The sequence below is a fragment of the Cariama cristata genome, unplaced genomic scaffold, assembly GCF_000690535.1.
Source record: "Cariama cristata isolate BGI_N322 unplaced genomic scaffold, ASM69053v1 scaffold17725, whole genome shotgun sequence".
Lineage (NCBI taxonomy): Eukaryota > Metazoa > Chordata > Aves > Cariamiformes > Cariamidae > Cariama > Cariama cristata.
Genome location: NW_009615964.1, coordinates 29793 through 45690, shown reverse-complemented (window position 1 = coordinate 45690; position 15898 = coordinate 29793). Strand labels below are relative to the sequence as shown.

General features: G+C 39.3%; 1 protein-coding gene across 1 annotated transcript in view; it reads left to right on the top strand.

Moving 5' to 3' along the window:
• Positions 1 to 1694: 1694 nt before the first annotated feature.
• Positions 1695 to 15898, top strand: part of GPR107 (G protein-coupled receptor 107) — a gene marked incomplete at its 5' end in the record, with an annotated part of 31171 nt that continues 16967 nt past the window's right edge. The window contains 13 exons of the mRNA XM_009700006.1: positions 1695 to 1820; positions 2662 to 2712; positions 2958 to 3046; positions 3734 to 3900; positions 5681 to 5715; positions 5916 to 5972; positions 6800 to 6910; positions 8355 to 8488; positions 9410 to 9485; positions 10465 to 10538; positions 11125 to 11242; positions 12236 to 12366; positions 14259 to 14302. Of these exons, the coding sequence (XP_009698308.1) occupies positions 1695 to 1820; positions 2662 to 2712; positions 2958 to 3046; positions 3734 to 3900; positions 5681 to 5715; positions 5916 to 5972; positions 6800 to 6910; positions 8355 to 8488; positions 9410 to 9485; positions 10465 to 10538; positions 11125 to 11242; positions 12236 to 12366; positions 14259 to 14302 (1213 nt within the window). The remainder of the gene's footprint in view (positions 1821 to 2661; positions 2713 to 2957; positions 3047 to 3733; positions 3901 to 5680; positions 5716 to 5915; positions 5973 to 6799; positions 6911 to 8354; positions 8489 to 9409; positions 9486 to 10464; positions 10539 to 11124; positions 11243 to 12235; positions 12367 to 14258; positions 14303 to 15898) is intronic.

Below are 15898 nucleotides of genomic sequence, written 5' to 3'. Positions count from 1 at the left end.
AAAACACTTCATGGCTGAATAACACTGTATCTCCACCTCATATTCCCCTCCGCCTAATCACCTAGACAGATGCTTATCTGTCCTGATGTGGTTAAATACATATAATGTGCTATGTAAAGAGCTAGTATTAATTTCCAAGTCGGAATAGAAGATTATATTGAAAGCAGTGTTAAAGGAACCAGATGGGCTCATTTCAAGCCCATTAAGTAACCTAGAACCTGAAGACAGGACAGCTATAATACTCTGTTGAACAGAGCATCTGCTGTGAACCATGTGTCGCCAACTTTTTTTTCCCCCTTCTGAGCATTGAGGGAACCATCTGGTTATTTGCCAGGTTAACTTGATTCTATTAGGGCGATCTTAATACAGCTAGATTACAGGTTAGCTGTGTCAGGATTAGTGTCCTGCTATTACAGTGAGTGATATTTATGCGTCAGGAATGTTTTATGCAGAGATGTCAAAATTAATACTGGGAGTAAAGGAAGAGGGAGAACTTACTGTGCTTCTACAGTTCTTAGCTCAGTCTTCCAGTACCTTGTCCAGGACAGTTTGTTTGCCTTTAGCAGCTGACTTCTCTGCTTAGAGTATTCTGCAATCTGATTATCTTTTCCTAGAATAAACAATTTTCTTATTTTTAGTGGCAACTTGTAAAAGTGCTTTAAATCACATTTTTAAACTTGCTTTTTAATTTTTGTTGCTCTGTTTCTGCTCTTTGTCCAATTAATGATCGGATAGGATTGAGGGTCCAGTTGCCTACCTGTTTATTCATTTATGGATGCAAAGCAACAGGGATATGACCTTTCCTCATCTGACGTGGCAACTGTGTGTAACGTTTACTACTTTTCATGTGAGGTCCTTCATGACCTCTTTTTTTTTTAAAAAAAAAAAAAGCTCACTATACCCAAACCTTTATCAGCTGAACAAGGCAAGGAACAGGATAATTTTCTAGTTTCCTTGCCAGACTGAGAGGATGTAAATTATTCTGCAACTAAGACTGGGAGCAGAAGAGGGGATTAGAATTTTCCTGTTAGAGAAACTAACCCAAGTGATTCTGTTTGAAAACTGGATATGTGGGTTCAGTATTTATCCTACTTATAAGATACAAGGCTTTGCTAAAAATCTCATCTATGCCATGGATGGTTTTTCAGTGTTAAGTATTTGACTGTCCAAACATTGACCCTGCCTGACATAGAAGATCTGATGGGATGACAGTACACTGTGATACCTGTTAAAGACTTGGCTAAAACTCAGGTCTCAGTTAAGAGCACTATAGTCAAGTAATTTCTATTCAGTCTGTTGCAATGACAGTAGCTGGCATTCAAACAATAGTTGTCTTGATTTGTCTACCATTGAGGTTTTGGGGGTTTTTTGGTAGCAATATTTTGTGTAATCAGTGATACCAGATATTTAATTTCTACCAGACTTCGTTCGTGCATATTTCTCAGTAGTGTAGCCAGGTAATTGGCAAATTTATTTTAAAGTTCTTACTGTTCAGGTTATTGGAAGACTTGGTCAATTCCAGTGAAATTATTGGTTATATCTGAAGGTATCCTAAAGAAATTTGCTCTTGGTATGATGAGATAGATACTTGGCATGAATACATAAGTAAGTGTCAATCTCTGTCACCCTGCTTCCTCTTTGCTGCTGCAGATGACTGTGTATGTGATTTGTAAACTTACTTTCCTTTCTTACAGGATGATGTGAGGCAGAAAGTGCACCTGAATACCTTTGGCTTCTTCAAGGATGGTTTCATGAAAGTCAATGTCAGCAACCTTTCCTTGAAACCACCTGTGGGCTCTGATGACAAGAGTAGCTTATCAGTAAGTTACTCTGAGTCCAATGACTGTATTAAGCTTTCTGTGAAATTACCCTTGCACTGGATGCCTTAACTTGTTTGCAGTGTCAGATCCGAACCGGTGGTGCTGTTGGCTTTGCTCCACTGTGAGCCGTTTAGGAGGATATGTATGCTGTGAGATTTATCTTTAAGCGCTATCCATTCTACTTTAAGGGTAAACTTTAACTTACCAGCTCCTCTGCTGAACTCAGTGCACGCATCTATAACCTATATTGACCATAGGTTTCCTAAGCAGTTCTGTGGTACGAGATTTTCATATTGTTGTCCTGTTGAGTGGCAATGCATCTTGTAATCATTGTATTAGCAGGTTTCAAGAACAGTGACTGTCTTATTTTTAGAGGAGTCTAATGTTACAAGTTATATAGCACGTTAAACTGGTAATTTTAATAGAGACTGATATACTAGGGTAGAAAACAGTGTTTTTATTCTTATGCACAGTTCAACTTCTTTATTACTAAAAAGTATTAAACATTTTCCTCAAGCAAAAACATCTGATAATACTGAATATAAAAAATACTGAAATAAGGTAATAATAATAATAAAACAGTAATAATACTGTTCATGGACAGAAGATACTCTAGTTTGGGTCGGAATCAGTATATATTTTGTTCTTGGTGGATATGGATGAAGCAGCAAGTTTATTATATTTGAATAATTTTTTTCTAACTAGGTAATGAGAAAAATATCTCATAGGTTAATTTGTTTAGAGAGCAGTATCTTTGACTCTTTCAGTGGTGGTTTGACTTCTGATACTAGGGGAACCTGAGCTGTCTTAATTTGACAGATTCTTCTCAATTGTCTCATAGGTGGGGTTCAGTTTGGATCGAACAAGGAATGATGGGTTCTCCACTTACCTGGTAAGAGTAAGAGGTGTGAACTTACTTTTCTAAGATGGGGACATCTTATAGTCTACACTACTCCAGGAATGGTTAGACAAATTAAAAAAAAAAGAGGGGCCTTTAGATATGGGCAGGTTGTTAAGGATAATTCAGTTTTACAACTTACTGGACTAAGAATGGTGGTAACCTCTACCTGGGGGGTAACACATCCCATTTCTTATAAACAGGAAGGCGCTTCAAAGATGTTGTGTTTATATTACCAGGATGAAGAAGTGGATTACTGTATCTTGAAAAAGAAACCAGAGCAAGATGTGTCTGTTGTAATCTTACTTCTGGACTTCAAAACTGAAGTGTGAGTAAATAGTGTACACCACATTTTAAAGTTATTTCTCTAGTTGAAGCTAATGTAGCACTTGTGAAATTTCTTTAAGGGTGTGGAAAGCTGCTGTGCTTGTAGTGTATTTTTTAAGGGGTTATATGAGAATTGAGGGGAGACGAGCATGAAAGCAAAAAATCTGCAGTATAAAATGGTCCAAGAATTCCTCCTGTATTTTGGAGGGATAAGGGGACATAGGGCAAAAGAATTATACCTTAATTGTGCTGAAGACGTGAACTCAAAGTCTTGGGTCACTTTTGCAGCTCTTGCACTGAATATGCTGTTTTATTGTTTGTCTTGAATTATATATTATATGGAAGTATCTTTGAGGCTACCTTACTTTCTTTGCAAAAATAACTGTAACTGTTTGTGTGGTAACATAATTTCTAATGAACCTCTGGTTACCAAAACTGAATAAATTTATTTATCTTCAGCTGCTCTTGTATTTGATGTAAACGTATAGTGTGACTTTTCCCACAGTGATCAGTTCAATGCCAGGCTCCTGTAAGTCATGATCTGGTGCTTGCCTGTTCTCTGTGGTTAAAAATGAAAAACAAGTCAAGACAAGCTGGTTTTCCTTTATTGGGTGTATGTTGGCTATGACAGATAGCCTCTTTATGAATGTTGATTTGCTTTCATTTTGTATAAAATTTCTTTATTTAGTGTGAAAGTACGGTTCTCTGCAGAAGCTGCTGCTTTGTTACCAAAAATTTCATTCATGTCTGAGAAAAATGTTACTGCCTTAAGTACCAAGCTGCTAAAAACTTCCGAACAGAGCGATGATTCTGGTAAAAATGCTGCAAAGACCAACGAAAATACAGACAGTAAAGGTAAGCCTGCTAAACCTGACCTATATGTGCTCTCAGTGCTAGTTCTTCATTGATGGGCATCCAGCAGTGTCATGTGGTTACATTCTGGGGTCCCCTTGGGCTGGAACTTGAAGCACGGTATTGTGTAAACTTGGGCATAGAGCTGCCTTCCGGGCTGGAGTCTCTCCTGCTCAGTGATTTGTGTTAACCAGTTCTGCTGATCCAGCACAGAACTAACATGACTGTTGGAGACCTACAGTACCTGTGAGGAGGGGTTAGAGGTATTTGGTTGTCTTTTGTCTGGCAAAAAGAAGGCTAAAAGGGAATTTGGTAGCCACCAACAACTAGTTGAAGGAAGGTTAGAAGGACAATGATGTCGAACTATTTTTAGTAGTGGCATACAATGCAACCTGTGGCTGTTCCCTGTTATTAAGACTTGGGTATCTCTGATTGGATGTTAGGAGGGAAAATAAGACTTTCCTAGGAAAGTGTTCCAGCATTGTAGCAGATCATTTGTGGAAGTTGTAGAACCTCCATCCTTTGAGGTTTTAAACACTTGACTAAACAAAACCGGGACCAATGTGGTATAGTATTAACACTAGGCATGCTTTGAGTCAGAAGTTGGATTAAATACTTTCACAGGTCCTTTCCAGTCAAAGTTTGTATGACTTTGTTTGTATCTAAAGAGTTGAAATCTAGTCTGTCACTTAGAAGCTGTGGGGTTGGAGATGTAACTATACCGGTATCCTTTCTTGGAGGCATGAATCTTAGTCTGGCTTCCAGATGAAACAATTTTATAATCTCAGCTCTGATGGGATTAGCTCTAAACAGTTCATGTTATCCCTTCCTGGAAGAGTTTAAACTTCAGATCAAACTGCTGAGCAGTCTGATCTGAAGTAGTCTGGGTCTCTCTTGGCCTGTTCACAAGATTTGGTATCGTTGAAAATTTTGCATAGCTGTTCTAACAAGTCAAGAACTCAAGCTGGATGGCACTGAAGATAATTAATTTGACAGCTCTAGTTCTCCTTTTTCTTGCATTAAAAAGTGTAGTGTGCACATTGACAGTGTACTGAGGTGTGGGAGCGAAAAGCGAAGCTTAAGTCTTGACCTTTTGCTTCCTGGTAGAATGGGATGAACTTATGTTTGAAAAGCTTCTTACAGGAGTGGAGTGAAACTGTGAACTTGACACGCTGCTCTATTGAAGTCTCCTGTCAATTTAAGTTTCTCAAGTTCAGAACAGATACTGGCTTGGGAGGTCACCTGTGCTTTTGGTTTTTCTTTGGGTTTTGTTTGTGTTTTTACTGGGGCCTTGCTTAGTAGAGGACTGAGAACTTTTTCCTTCCCCAGGGCTATTTAGGACTTCCATATGTTTGTCAGGCTGTGTATTAATGTCCAGATTAAGATTAGTCAGCGAGATAAACAGTGCTTAGTCATGACATTGAAAGCAGACTGTATGAAACAAGGCTGTAGCCTGCATTTGATATGGATTATCTGCCTCCTGCATCACTGTAACTGGAGGACTTGGAAAGATTTCTTGGGTAGGCTTTTGTAGAAGGTGTAACAGTAGAGAAGCCTATCCTAGCATTTGAGGGTGCATTGAGAATGAATGCTAGTTGTGGAAAGAGCCCTGGGAGAGTAAGGAGAGACTGGGAAAGAACCTCTGTTGATGATCTAGGAAACTCCCACGCAGACAAGTATAGGAAGATTTGAGTAAAGTATTGGTAGTGTGTAAAAGGTGGTGGTCTATGAGGATGTCTAAATGCAAACACTCTAAATGTACCATTAATATTTCTATCTCTAGATAAGAAGTCCAAACGAAGTACCACATCCTCCCAGGTAAGAAGCTATCTGCTGTTCTCTTTCTGAAAGAGCCTGGGGGAATATTCCAGTATAAGCATAGCCAGAAAGTGGAGAGTAGTATTTTCTATTGCTCTCAGCCTCCACTGTAAATATACATAATGTAGTTTTGATTGTCTGGATGATGTAGCCAAAGGTGGTAGTTACCTGCTTAAAAAAATCTCTTTTCCTTTTCCCAGAGCATAGTAGAACAAGAACATCCTGTTCACAATGACAGAGGAACTTTTTCATTTCAGGTAGGGTGTTTGTCAGTGTCTAGCCTTAATGTGTGCAGACAGTTCCTTCACTGTACTACTATGAAAAGTAAAAGTCTGATATAGATGCCTCTCTTGATAGCTCAGTAAGTTTTTGAGTGGTCTCTTGTTAAGAATAAGTGCTGGAAATCTCTTTCTTCGTAAGGTATGGGAGGTGTTTTAAACTGTCTTTGATATGATGCAGTTCTAAATATCTTAGTCTGTGAGCCTCGGCATGTTAAAGTTTACTGTGGTGCAACTACTGCATACAGATTGCTAACAACAAATAGCTGTGACCTGACTGATGACTTGCTTAAGAGGGAGGTACTCTGTATGAAACCAGATTAACGCTTTGTTTCAGCACCCTGGTTTACTTGTGATTGTTGGTTAAAATGTGTTTGTTTTACAGTAAACTCTGTTACGTGACACAAATCTTGTTGCCATAGTTATCACAATTTATATAGTTGGGGGAAGAACAGAATAGCTGTTTGTGCTTTAGGGCATGTGTGATCAAAATGTTACACTGCACCATGTTAAATATATGACACGTTATCTTTTCTCCTCTGAAGTAAGTTAAACACTGATACCTAAAGATTTTTGATAAAGGGCTTGGATTGCCAGAGTGCATAATCATAGATAGGTGCAATGATTTTGTATCTGGAATTCTGTTGAAATTGCAGGTATGCTGGTATCCTCAGAACAGTACGCTTGCTGAAAGGAACCAACTGGCCCTAAATGACTTTTTTCATGCTTCAGTAGAGATGGCTTCTTACCAGAGCAACCTTGTTGTGAATGAGAACAATGCTGACTTTCCTATTCCTTATTTTCAGTTTTTTTTTAACATCAGCTCTGATAACCAAGAAGGTCTCTACAGCCTGTATTTCCATAAATGTGTTGGCAGTGATGGACCGATTAATGATCAGCAGCTATTTAGTCTCGATGTGAGTACAGCTTCTAAAGTATAATTAACTCATTCACTTAGGCTGAAATACAAAGCTTTCAATTCTAGCTTGTATACCAAGCGCACACTGTACATGAGTGTATAGATGGAGTGGGAAGTGATTCAGTGTTGTACATTTAATCTCAGTAGTGGCATTTCTGAAGGAAGCAACTACAGTAAAAAGAATAAAAATACTAGTTTTGGAGAAAAGTCTGGAAATCTGAAGACTGCGTGTGGGATGGGTTCAGTCTACACAGTTGTGACTAGATGCCGTAATGAGATGGGAGCTAAACCAGCTGTTTGTGTTTTACTGTGCTCAAAAATCACTTTTCTTTTTCCTGTTACACAGTTGCAGATATTAAGGCTGTTGCTGCAATCTGAATTGTTGGTATTTGTGAATTCAGTGTTTCTGCTTTTTCTGGCCTAATTAAAGATATGTTTTTACAGTGTTAGGTGCACATCTTAAAGGCAATATGTTATACCAAATGTTTTATCTCTTTTAATATCCAAGGGTTTGGTCCTATGCTCTTTTGAGCCAGAGCACATTATCACTGCTCAGGCTTTCCCTTTTTTCTCTTTCCTGTGCTCATGCTGGTATCCATGCTGGTGTATAGTGAGCTATTCTGTAATGAATCCTCTCATTCACCGAGGTAACTCTCAGCCAGATTGGACCCCTGAACTGCTTTTTATATGGTTATGCTAACGCTACTGCAAGGGGAAAAGCAAGTGGACACATAGGTTTTAAAATTTAGCAACCCTAACTTAGACTAGACTACTTTAAATCTGCTTCTGAAGTTGTATGTTTAGAAGACCAAGTTTTTGAATTTCTGTTTGTTGCTTTGAGCCACTGAAGAAATTGGAAAGAGAAGAAAACCAGGATAACTAACCTACTTGGTTGTATTTAGAGATGCAGGGCAGCTTCAGTACTGCAAACTAGATGCATTATTTTAATGCTTCCTTTCTCTTGACAGGTGAAGAAATCCACTGTAGTAAGCCTAAGAGTGAGTTTTTCAGCTATGTATGACTCTCCACACCTAAAATCAGGACTGTGCTAAAAAACCTGCTTGTTTATGCAAGGTTGTAGATACTGTTTCTGAATCAAAGGTGTGCAAACTCTGTGAAGTTTGGTATAGAGAGCAACTATTCTTTGGGAAAATTAGTTTGCCTTTCTGAATTATGTTGCATAACTAAAGCACTGGAAGGAACCTCTGTGCTTTTCTGCTTTTCAAGGAAATTATTGCTGTGGGTGTAATTTTGCAAAATGTTTTGAGATTCTTGAGGATGAAGAGTTGCTTTTATTTTTTTATTTAAGAGTCTCATAACAGTCACTGCTTCAGAAAAGCTAATGTTAAATGATCAGATTTGATTGTAAACTGTAATTGTTAACTCAATGCTTTAACAAAATGTTTTTTCAACTGTACGCGTAACACACCTTTAATATTTAGATAGAAATTACGGAAAAGAATCCTGAAAGCTACCTCTCAGCGGGTGAGATCCCACTGCCAAAACTTTACATTTCCATGGCGCTCTTCTTCTTCCTGTCTGGGACAGTATGGATCCACATACTTCGTAAACGCAGGTAAGCAGACTAGTTTGGTGTCAGTGACAAGTATGGGCCTACCTTGTTTGATTTTTATTTTTTATTCCTCCTTTTATAATGCCCAATTCACGGTCAGATTTAATCACTTAACACTGCAAATCTGGCTCAATATTGTATACCTAATACATACAGTTTATAGTTGAAAACAGCTGCTTCCTTCAGTATCATTGTTGCAGACTATTGTTCTAAAGTTACCAAGTCTTACATTAAGAAATTCTTTGTGTAGTGTATATATTAAAATATATTGTGGCAACAGATAAACAGGAAATTCCTATAGTGGACGACAAAAGGAGAATGCTATTTGAAAATAAGTTTAACAAGAAAAACTTGATCAACTTTTTTTCATATTGGGAATGGCAGCTTATGGCAGTGGAGAGCCATAAATATTTTGATTATAGTCGGAAGTGGTAGGAATTCCTAATTGAAAACCTTGCTTCTTAATAGTTAAAGCAACAACAGAAGCACCTATGATTCCATTTTGGCCTTACCTCTGACTTAGTCTGAAGTTGACTTGATGATCAGATTATTTGGTAGTCTGGAGTTCACTTGGTGGTGTGGTATAGTGACTTGGGGACAGAGGGTGGAGTAATACATGTTTGAATTATGTTTAGCACATTTTCTAATAGTTATGATTATATATGAAAGATGTTCTTATGAATTACTATTTTTAATTAACACAAGTATTAAAAATCAGAGTTGTAGAACATGTAGTTGAAATGTTGTTCAGGATGTTGCAAAATCTTGGACTGCAGCATTAAGGGGAATCCTTTTACACAACTAGTCAGCTCAGCCTGGGAGTTACTCTTTGACATTTATAGGTTTTAAAGAAATACCCTTGGGAACTGAAATTTTTACTGCTGGCTTTTAATTGATGCTCTTCCTTTTTATTTTTCTTCCCAGAAATGATGTCTTTAAGATTCACTGGCTAATGGCAGCCCTCCCTTTCACAAAATCTCTGTCCTTAGTCTTCCATGCGGTACGTACGATGTCTCTGCCTTAAGTTGTTCCACTAGGAAGTAGAAAAATGGAATCCAGGGTGTGCTGGTAGAGAAATCTGCTTTGGGGGGAGGGCAGGGAGAATGGGAGGGAGAGAGAAGTGTCTTTCATATTGAAGCATTGGAACTGAACTGCAGCTGTTTGATGGAAGTGATTCAGTTTTCATGAGATCATGGCCTGAAGTGGGGAAGCAGCAAGCATATATGAGGGTTGAATGAGTTCCATGAATTCTAATGTTTTGGCCATCTGAGGCTGGCCTGAAAGCTTGAGCTATGGTGCTGCTTCAGCTACATGGCTTGCAATAGATGTTAATAAATGGAAACCTTGATGAATGTAAAATTCAAGGGCACTACTTTAGATGAAGTATTGTGGTGTACTGTAACAGACGTCATGTTACAAGCTTTCAATACATAAGGTCTCTGTGGAATTATATTGACTTTGCCTTTCCACTGGAAAGATCTCATAAACGAAGATAACGGCAAGCATTTAATCCTTCAGTGTTTGTGCCAGCCATGGTCTTCACCTTCATGTTCGTGGTAGGATAACTGCTACGAACATTTTTGGAGTCTAATGAACTGAACCTGGTTTCCAGTGAAGGTGAAACTAGAAAGCCTCTAGTCACCTAATGCAACGGAACTTGAACAATGAATGAATAAATAGGTTACAAATGCATTGTTTAACTATAGTTAAATGTGGGAGCTGTGTGGGAAGGATGTAGATTGTATGAGATATATCCACTAACACTTAGGAAATACAGCAAATGGAAATTACTTCATTGTTGCTAAACAAAACTAGAACACGTTGGGAGGAAGTATTCTCTAAGATGTAACAGAGCTGAGTTTGTACCCACTGGTTGGAAAATGAAACTTGAAGTGGCTGTCAAGCAGACTTGTTTTATAGGCATGGGTGGGGTGCTGATGAGCAGCCTGTAAAGTAACGTACTGTATTTTCTGTTCCAGATCGACTATCACTACATTTCTTGTCAAGGGTTTCCTATTGAAGGCTGGGCTGTTGTTTATTATATCACTCACCTGTAAGTATGTCAGAAGATTGATGTGATAGATTCAGACAATGAAAGTAAATTCCCTCTGGGGCTGCCACCCTCCCTCCCTCCTGAGCAAACTGGAAAATTGCTGATTCTTTGGTACTATGGTCTGAATGACAAGACAACAATCAGCCCTGTGTGAAGGGGGCAAAACTCTACTTATAGAGAGCAGCTGCAGAGAATTGGTGCTTATCTGGGTGGAGGAATAAAAGGAGAAGAAATGCTTTGCTTTCCTTTATTCATACTAATATTCAAGTATCTAATTTGTTCTTGGTGTGAATGGTAAAGAGGTTACAGCTGCCAGTGTTTTCTCCTGTTCACAATGGTGAATGGATGACTCCCCCAGGAAAAGATTGTGTATATTGACAATTGTGAATGAAGTGTAATACTGCTATGTGATACACAGTTGTAGGCAAGTGCATCTGCTTCACTGTTGTAGCATAAGCACTTGCCAAGACTATGAATAGCAGGCATTTGGTTGGGTTTGTGGCTTTACTGACTGTAGGAAAGAACCTGGGCAGAAGAGGAAGTGTGATTAAAGAAAGTCTCACTGCAGTGTCTGTTTCTCTTTCAGACTGAAGGGTGCTCTTCTGTTCATCACCATTGCCCTTATTGGCACAGGCTGGGCTTTCATTAAACACATCCTGTCAGATAAAGACAAAAAAATTTTCATGATTGTCATCCCACTTCAGGTAAGGACTGAGCTGTGTCACTACTTACTATCTTGTGGGAGAGCTGCTTGTGGAAACTGTAAAAGCCTGTGAATCCTTCACATAGTTACTGCTTGTATAAGCCTGTTGGTTACAATTTCCATTGAGCTGGAATTTCCTGGGCCAGAAGTCACTTCTGTAATTTTCCCCACTGTTCTCCCTATATTGAGTGTGAGGTAATGGTGATCAAATAGTGTCAGCAAATAAACAACTAGCTGTAAGGTAGGTATATTCATGCTGAGGCAAAACTTGGGCTGCAAAACAGTACTAAACCACTAAGCAGAGAAATTGAATGAAAGTTGTCCCTTCTGAAATGCTTGCGGAATGGGCTTAAGAGGAAAAAAAAAAAAGGAGAAAACCAAGACTTGGAGGTCCTTTGGGTCTGAGGGAAATTTTCCCAGTGTCTTTAAAGTGATCAGTGATGAAGTGATCAGTCTCTTGCTCCAGGAACTGAAGTAAATAGGAGGGCAGCACTTCTCTTTGTTGTAGATAGAATGGCTTTTCTGCCTTTCCAGGTGGAATCCCTTACCCCGCTGCAAAACCAGAAGTATATAATTAGTGTTTGAGGCTCTTCTAGAGCTCAGGTATGGAGCACAAAACGTGATCCAATTGGAATTATTGGCTTAATTTAGAATAATGTGTTTAATCTGTGCATATGCGGAGTCCTGTTTCTGTATTTTTATAAGTAGATTTTGCTCTTTTTATCTCTACTGATACAGTAGATTCAGCATAGTATATAACAAAAAGGACTACTTTCGGAATGTCAGCATAAGTTCCAATCAGTTTTATTTCCGTAAATGCTGCGAAGATGCTGCTGAATATGTGACTTTCTTGACATAGAGCTGCAGAAGAATTATTGATGTTACTGAATGGGCTCTTTCTGCAACTGTGGGACAGTTTTTGCTGAATTGGCAGCCCATATCTAGTATCTCCTTGGAAAGCTGCTGAAACCATTAAGCATGTTTTGTCCTGTAGGTACTGGCAAATGTGGCATACATTATCATAGAGTCAACAGAAGAGGGGACAACTGAATATGGACTGTGGAAAGAAATCCTCTTCCTGGTAGACTTGTTATGTTGTGGAGCCATCTTATTTCCAGTGGTATGGTGAGTCACTGTATGTGTTTTGTGGTTTCTGAGCCCTGATGGCTTGAGCTGTTTCTGAACTAATGAGTATTGACTGCTAGTTAGAGCTAAAGACACGGCCAAAGCAAAAAAAAAAAAAGTCAAGTATTCTGTTAACTTTTTTTAAACTGACACAGTCTTAACACTTCAGTTTTGTATTGTGGAAGATACTTGTTTTGGGGATGTTGAAGTGGGGATAAGGTAAGGTGGGTGGCAATTTAAGTGCAGCCAGCACAGTGCAGACTACAGGTACTTTTGAAACTGGAATTTTGCAGAAGTGCTGACTCTTACATTGAGAAATGAGATTTTGCTTTACTGACTGAGGTTGGAAACTAGGCTACTAAATTCTGAAGCAATACTGCTGTCTAAGATCAGTGGTGCCTTCAAGCAGAGTAGCTGCATTTTTACTTGACTGTTTAGAAAAAAAAAATCCCACAGGGAGCATTTCCCTGCCCTTCCTTCCACTCTGCTTGGCAAGGAATAATGTTGGTTATATAAATCTGACCAAAACAGAGATAATTCAGATAAACACTATTGTTGCTTCTTGCCAGTTGCTCAGAACATTTATCTTCTAAATTCATTTTAGTCTTAATTGGATAAACAGCTGGATTTAAAGGAGGATATGAAGGAGCTTCTGGCTCCTTGGTTAGTGAACACAGAATATTTTTTTTCTCCAGTATCTCGAGTATTTTTTCTGAAACACAGAATGAATATATATGTCTGTCTAGTAAACATGTCATCACCATAGAGTGTGAACTTTTGAGTGTTTCAGAGAACTGTTTCATAATGCGTATGTGTGTGTGTAAAGACACACATACATGTTGCGCGGTAGATGGGAGTAAGCTTCAGCTTGACTTGTGAGGGTGGGTTTCAGCTGTCCTTAGCTTCCCAGTTGTCCTCTGTGTGAGGGCAAAACCCTACGTGGTCTTGGTGGCCTTCTGGGAAATGTCTTCCAAGAAATTTGCAGTACCCACCTGTCCCTGCCCTGACTCCAGTCAAAATGCTGCAGCTGTTCTGCGGTTGAGAGCATTTGGGTATGGTAAATAAAACTGCAGGAATATTAACTTCAGTTGTAGAGTCTCCCAATTTCCTATGATAAAGGTGACTTCTACAGTTGCAGCTCTGTAATCTAGCTCTCTAATGCTAGAATCCATAGGTGCTACCTAGTGATATGCTGGTACAAAACTTTCTTTCCATAAAGGAACTGTATCTGAATAACAAATGCATTTGGGTGAGCTGTCGTGTAACTGTTTATAGTGTGAAAGCAGTGTTCCTGCACTGTCATGGTACCAACATAAACTGGCAATGAAGCCCAGGACGTAAAATCCTGTACCTTTTTCATCTGGATAGTGTCACTGCAGCTGGTGGGATGACTTACGTGAGCAAGGTGACTAAGACTTGGCCCTTGTTGCTGGGTAGCTTCTGTTACATAAGTTGCCTATGTAGACATGTAAGCTGTAATCAACTATTTAAATGAAAAGAGCTTAAAAGAGCAGTAAGATGCCAAATGCTTGGCAGTACTCTGAATATTAGCTCAGCTTAATTGTACAAGTGGAAAGCATTATGCTGGAAAATGCCCCAGTTTCTCTCTCTGCTCCCTCCCTCCCACAAAGCTTTCTGGAGGCTGAAGTAGGTTTTGGTAATCGGCTTTCTTAATCACAAGGAGATACAGATACTTGAACTAAATGCCTGAGCTGGGGAGATGGGGGTGAAATATATGCAGTGCCAAGCACGCTAAGCACAGTTTATTATGAGCATACCCCAGCCATAAAGAGCTAACAAAACTTGTCAGTGTTCTAGAGGGCTGCAGTGAAAAGGGAGTGTAAAACATAGCTAATCTACAGGGTTTTTTTTTTTTATTCTTATTTTTTCAGGTCAATAAGACATTTACAGGAGGCTTCAGCAACAGATGGGAAAGGCAAGTAATCTGTAATTTATTTCTGGTTTATGCTACATGCCAAAAGATAATGCCAGAATTTCAAACACATGATGCTGATTTAAAATATGTAAACTAAAACTATAAACGTGCGCTATGTTAGTGTCACACTGCTGCTTTTCCTCAGTGGGCTTGTGGGAATAACTTTTGGAAAATTACCTTTTTCATGTATTTCTTTGATTATCAGAACTCATATGTGGAGCTCATTCTCTGGTACTTGCACAGCTCTCAGTAACTGAGCTAGACATGACATATAGAGCAAATCATCTTGAACGATTTGCCACCTTTTTCTCAGACTCTAGTGTTTAGAAGCAGAACTAGTAATGAATTCCAGAATTGCTGACTATTAGTCTAAATAGACCCCCTTATTTCAGTTTCTGCAGAAATCTGTTCCTGCCAGAATAGAGGGAAACAAACCTCATTATGAAACAAAACATAAGCTGGCATTCAGTGTAACACAGTTCTTGACTTGTCCATGTTTGTACAGCAGCTTAAAGGACTGCTTGTGTAAAGTTGAGTTATGTTTATTGTAGCAGTGAAAGTGAGATGATGGATGGCTAGCCAACCCAAACATGGCTTCTGTAGTGTGTGTTTTTCCTGCCTTATCTGTTCACTACTTCTGAATTGGTTCCTCAGTCGGCTGCAGATGTAAGCCATGGAGCGTAGCACTGGCTTCCTTGGAAGCAGGCAGACATTTCAATATTCTGTCATTTGACGGCTTACTCTTCTTGAAAGCTTTATTTCAACCCAGCCTTGTCCCTTAACTCTTGTCTCTGCTTTCTGGAGATGGCCTCCTAGGTCTGGATGCTTCTTCCAACCCTTTCCTTGGCTTCCACTGAGGCAGTTGCATTTCAGTGCAGATTACCTCTGAAGTCTAGTAGGTGAAGTATAAGGTTGAGTACTCAACTCAGCTCTCTGCAGACCACAGATTAGGTCTTTTCTTGCCATCTGTTACATTGAAACAATAGTTAAGATGAGCCCAGCATTTTTTTTTTTCATACACACACGATACCCCCCCCCACACACACACACACCCCCCCCGCACTCCAAACTTAAAGGGGGAAAAATATTAATAGAAACCAATGTAAAAGAGGTTCATGTTAATAATGTAACATCAGTGTTATTGGTAGCTTTCTCATCAGCGTGTTCACGTGAGTTCAGTGACATTCAGTGATGAATTTGCTTTACCTTGTCCACTGAACATATGTTCTGGGGTATTTATGCTTGTACTGTTAAAAAGTCTGCTTAAATTTAGACACTCCTTGAAGCAGTCTCTTTCTTTTGAACTGAGAGCTTCACATATCTAAGACCTGGTTCTTAGCTGAAGCCACCGTGTGTGCGAATGGAGGTCAGCTTTCCTGTAACTGAGACTGAACTGCTGGGTGGCAGTGGAGCCTGTGACTATTCCGATGCTGAGCACTCGGCAGCTAGTGCGTGGAACTGAGACGCAAAACCTCTAGATCTATGTGGCCCCAGGTGATCACCCCTTGCATACCTTGCACTTGATGGTGGAACTGAGACGCAAAACCTCTAGATCTGTGTGGCCCCAGGTGATCACCCCCTGCCTACCTTGCACTT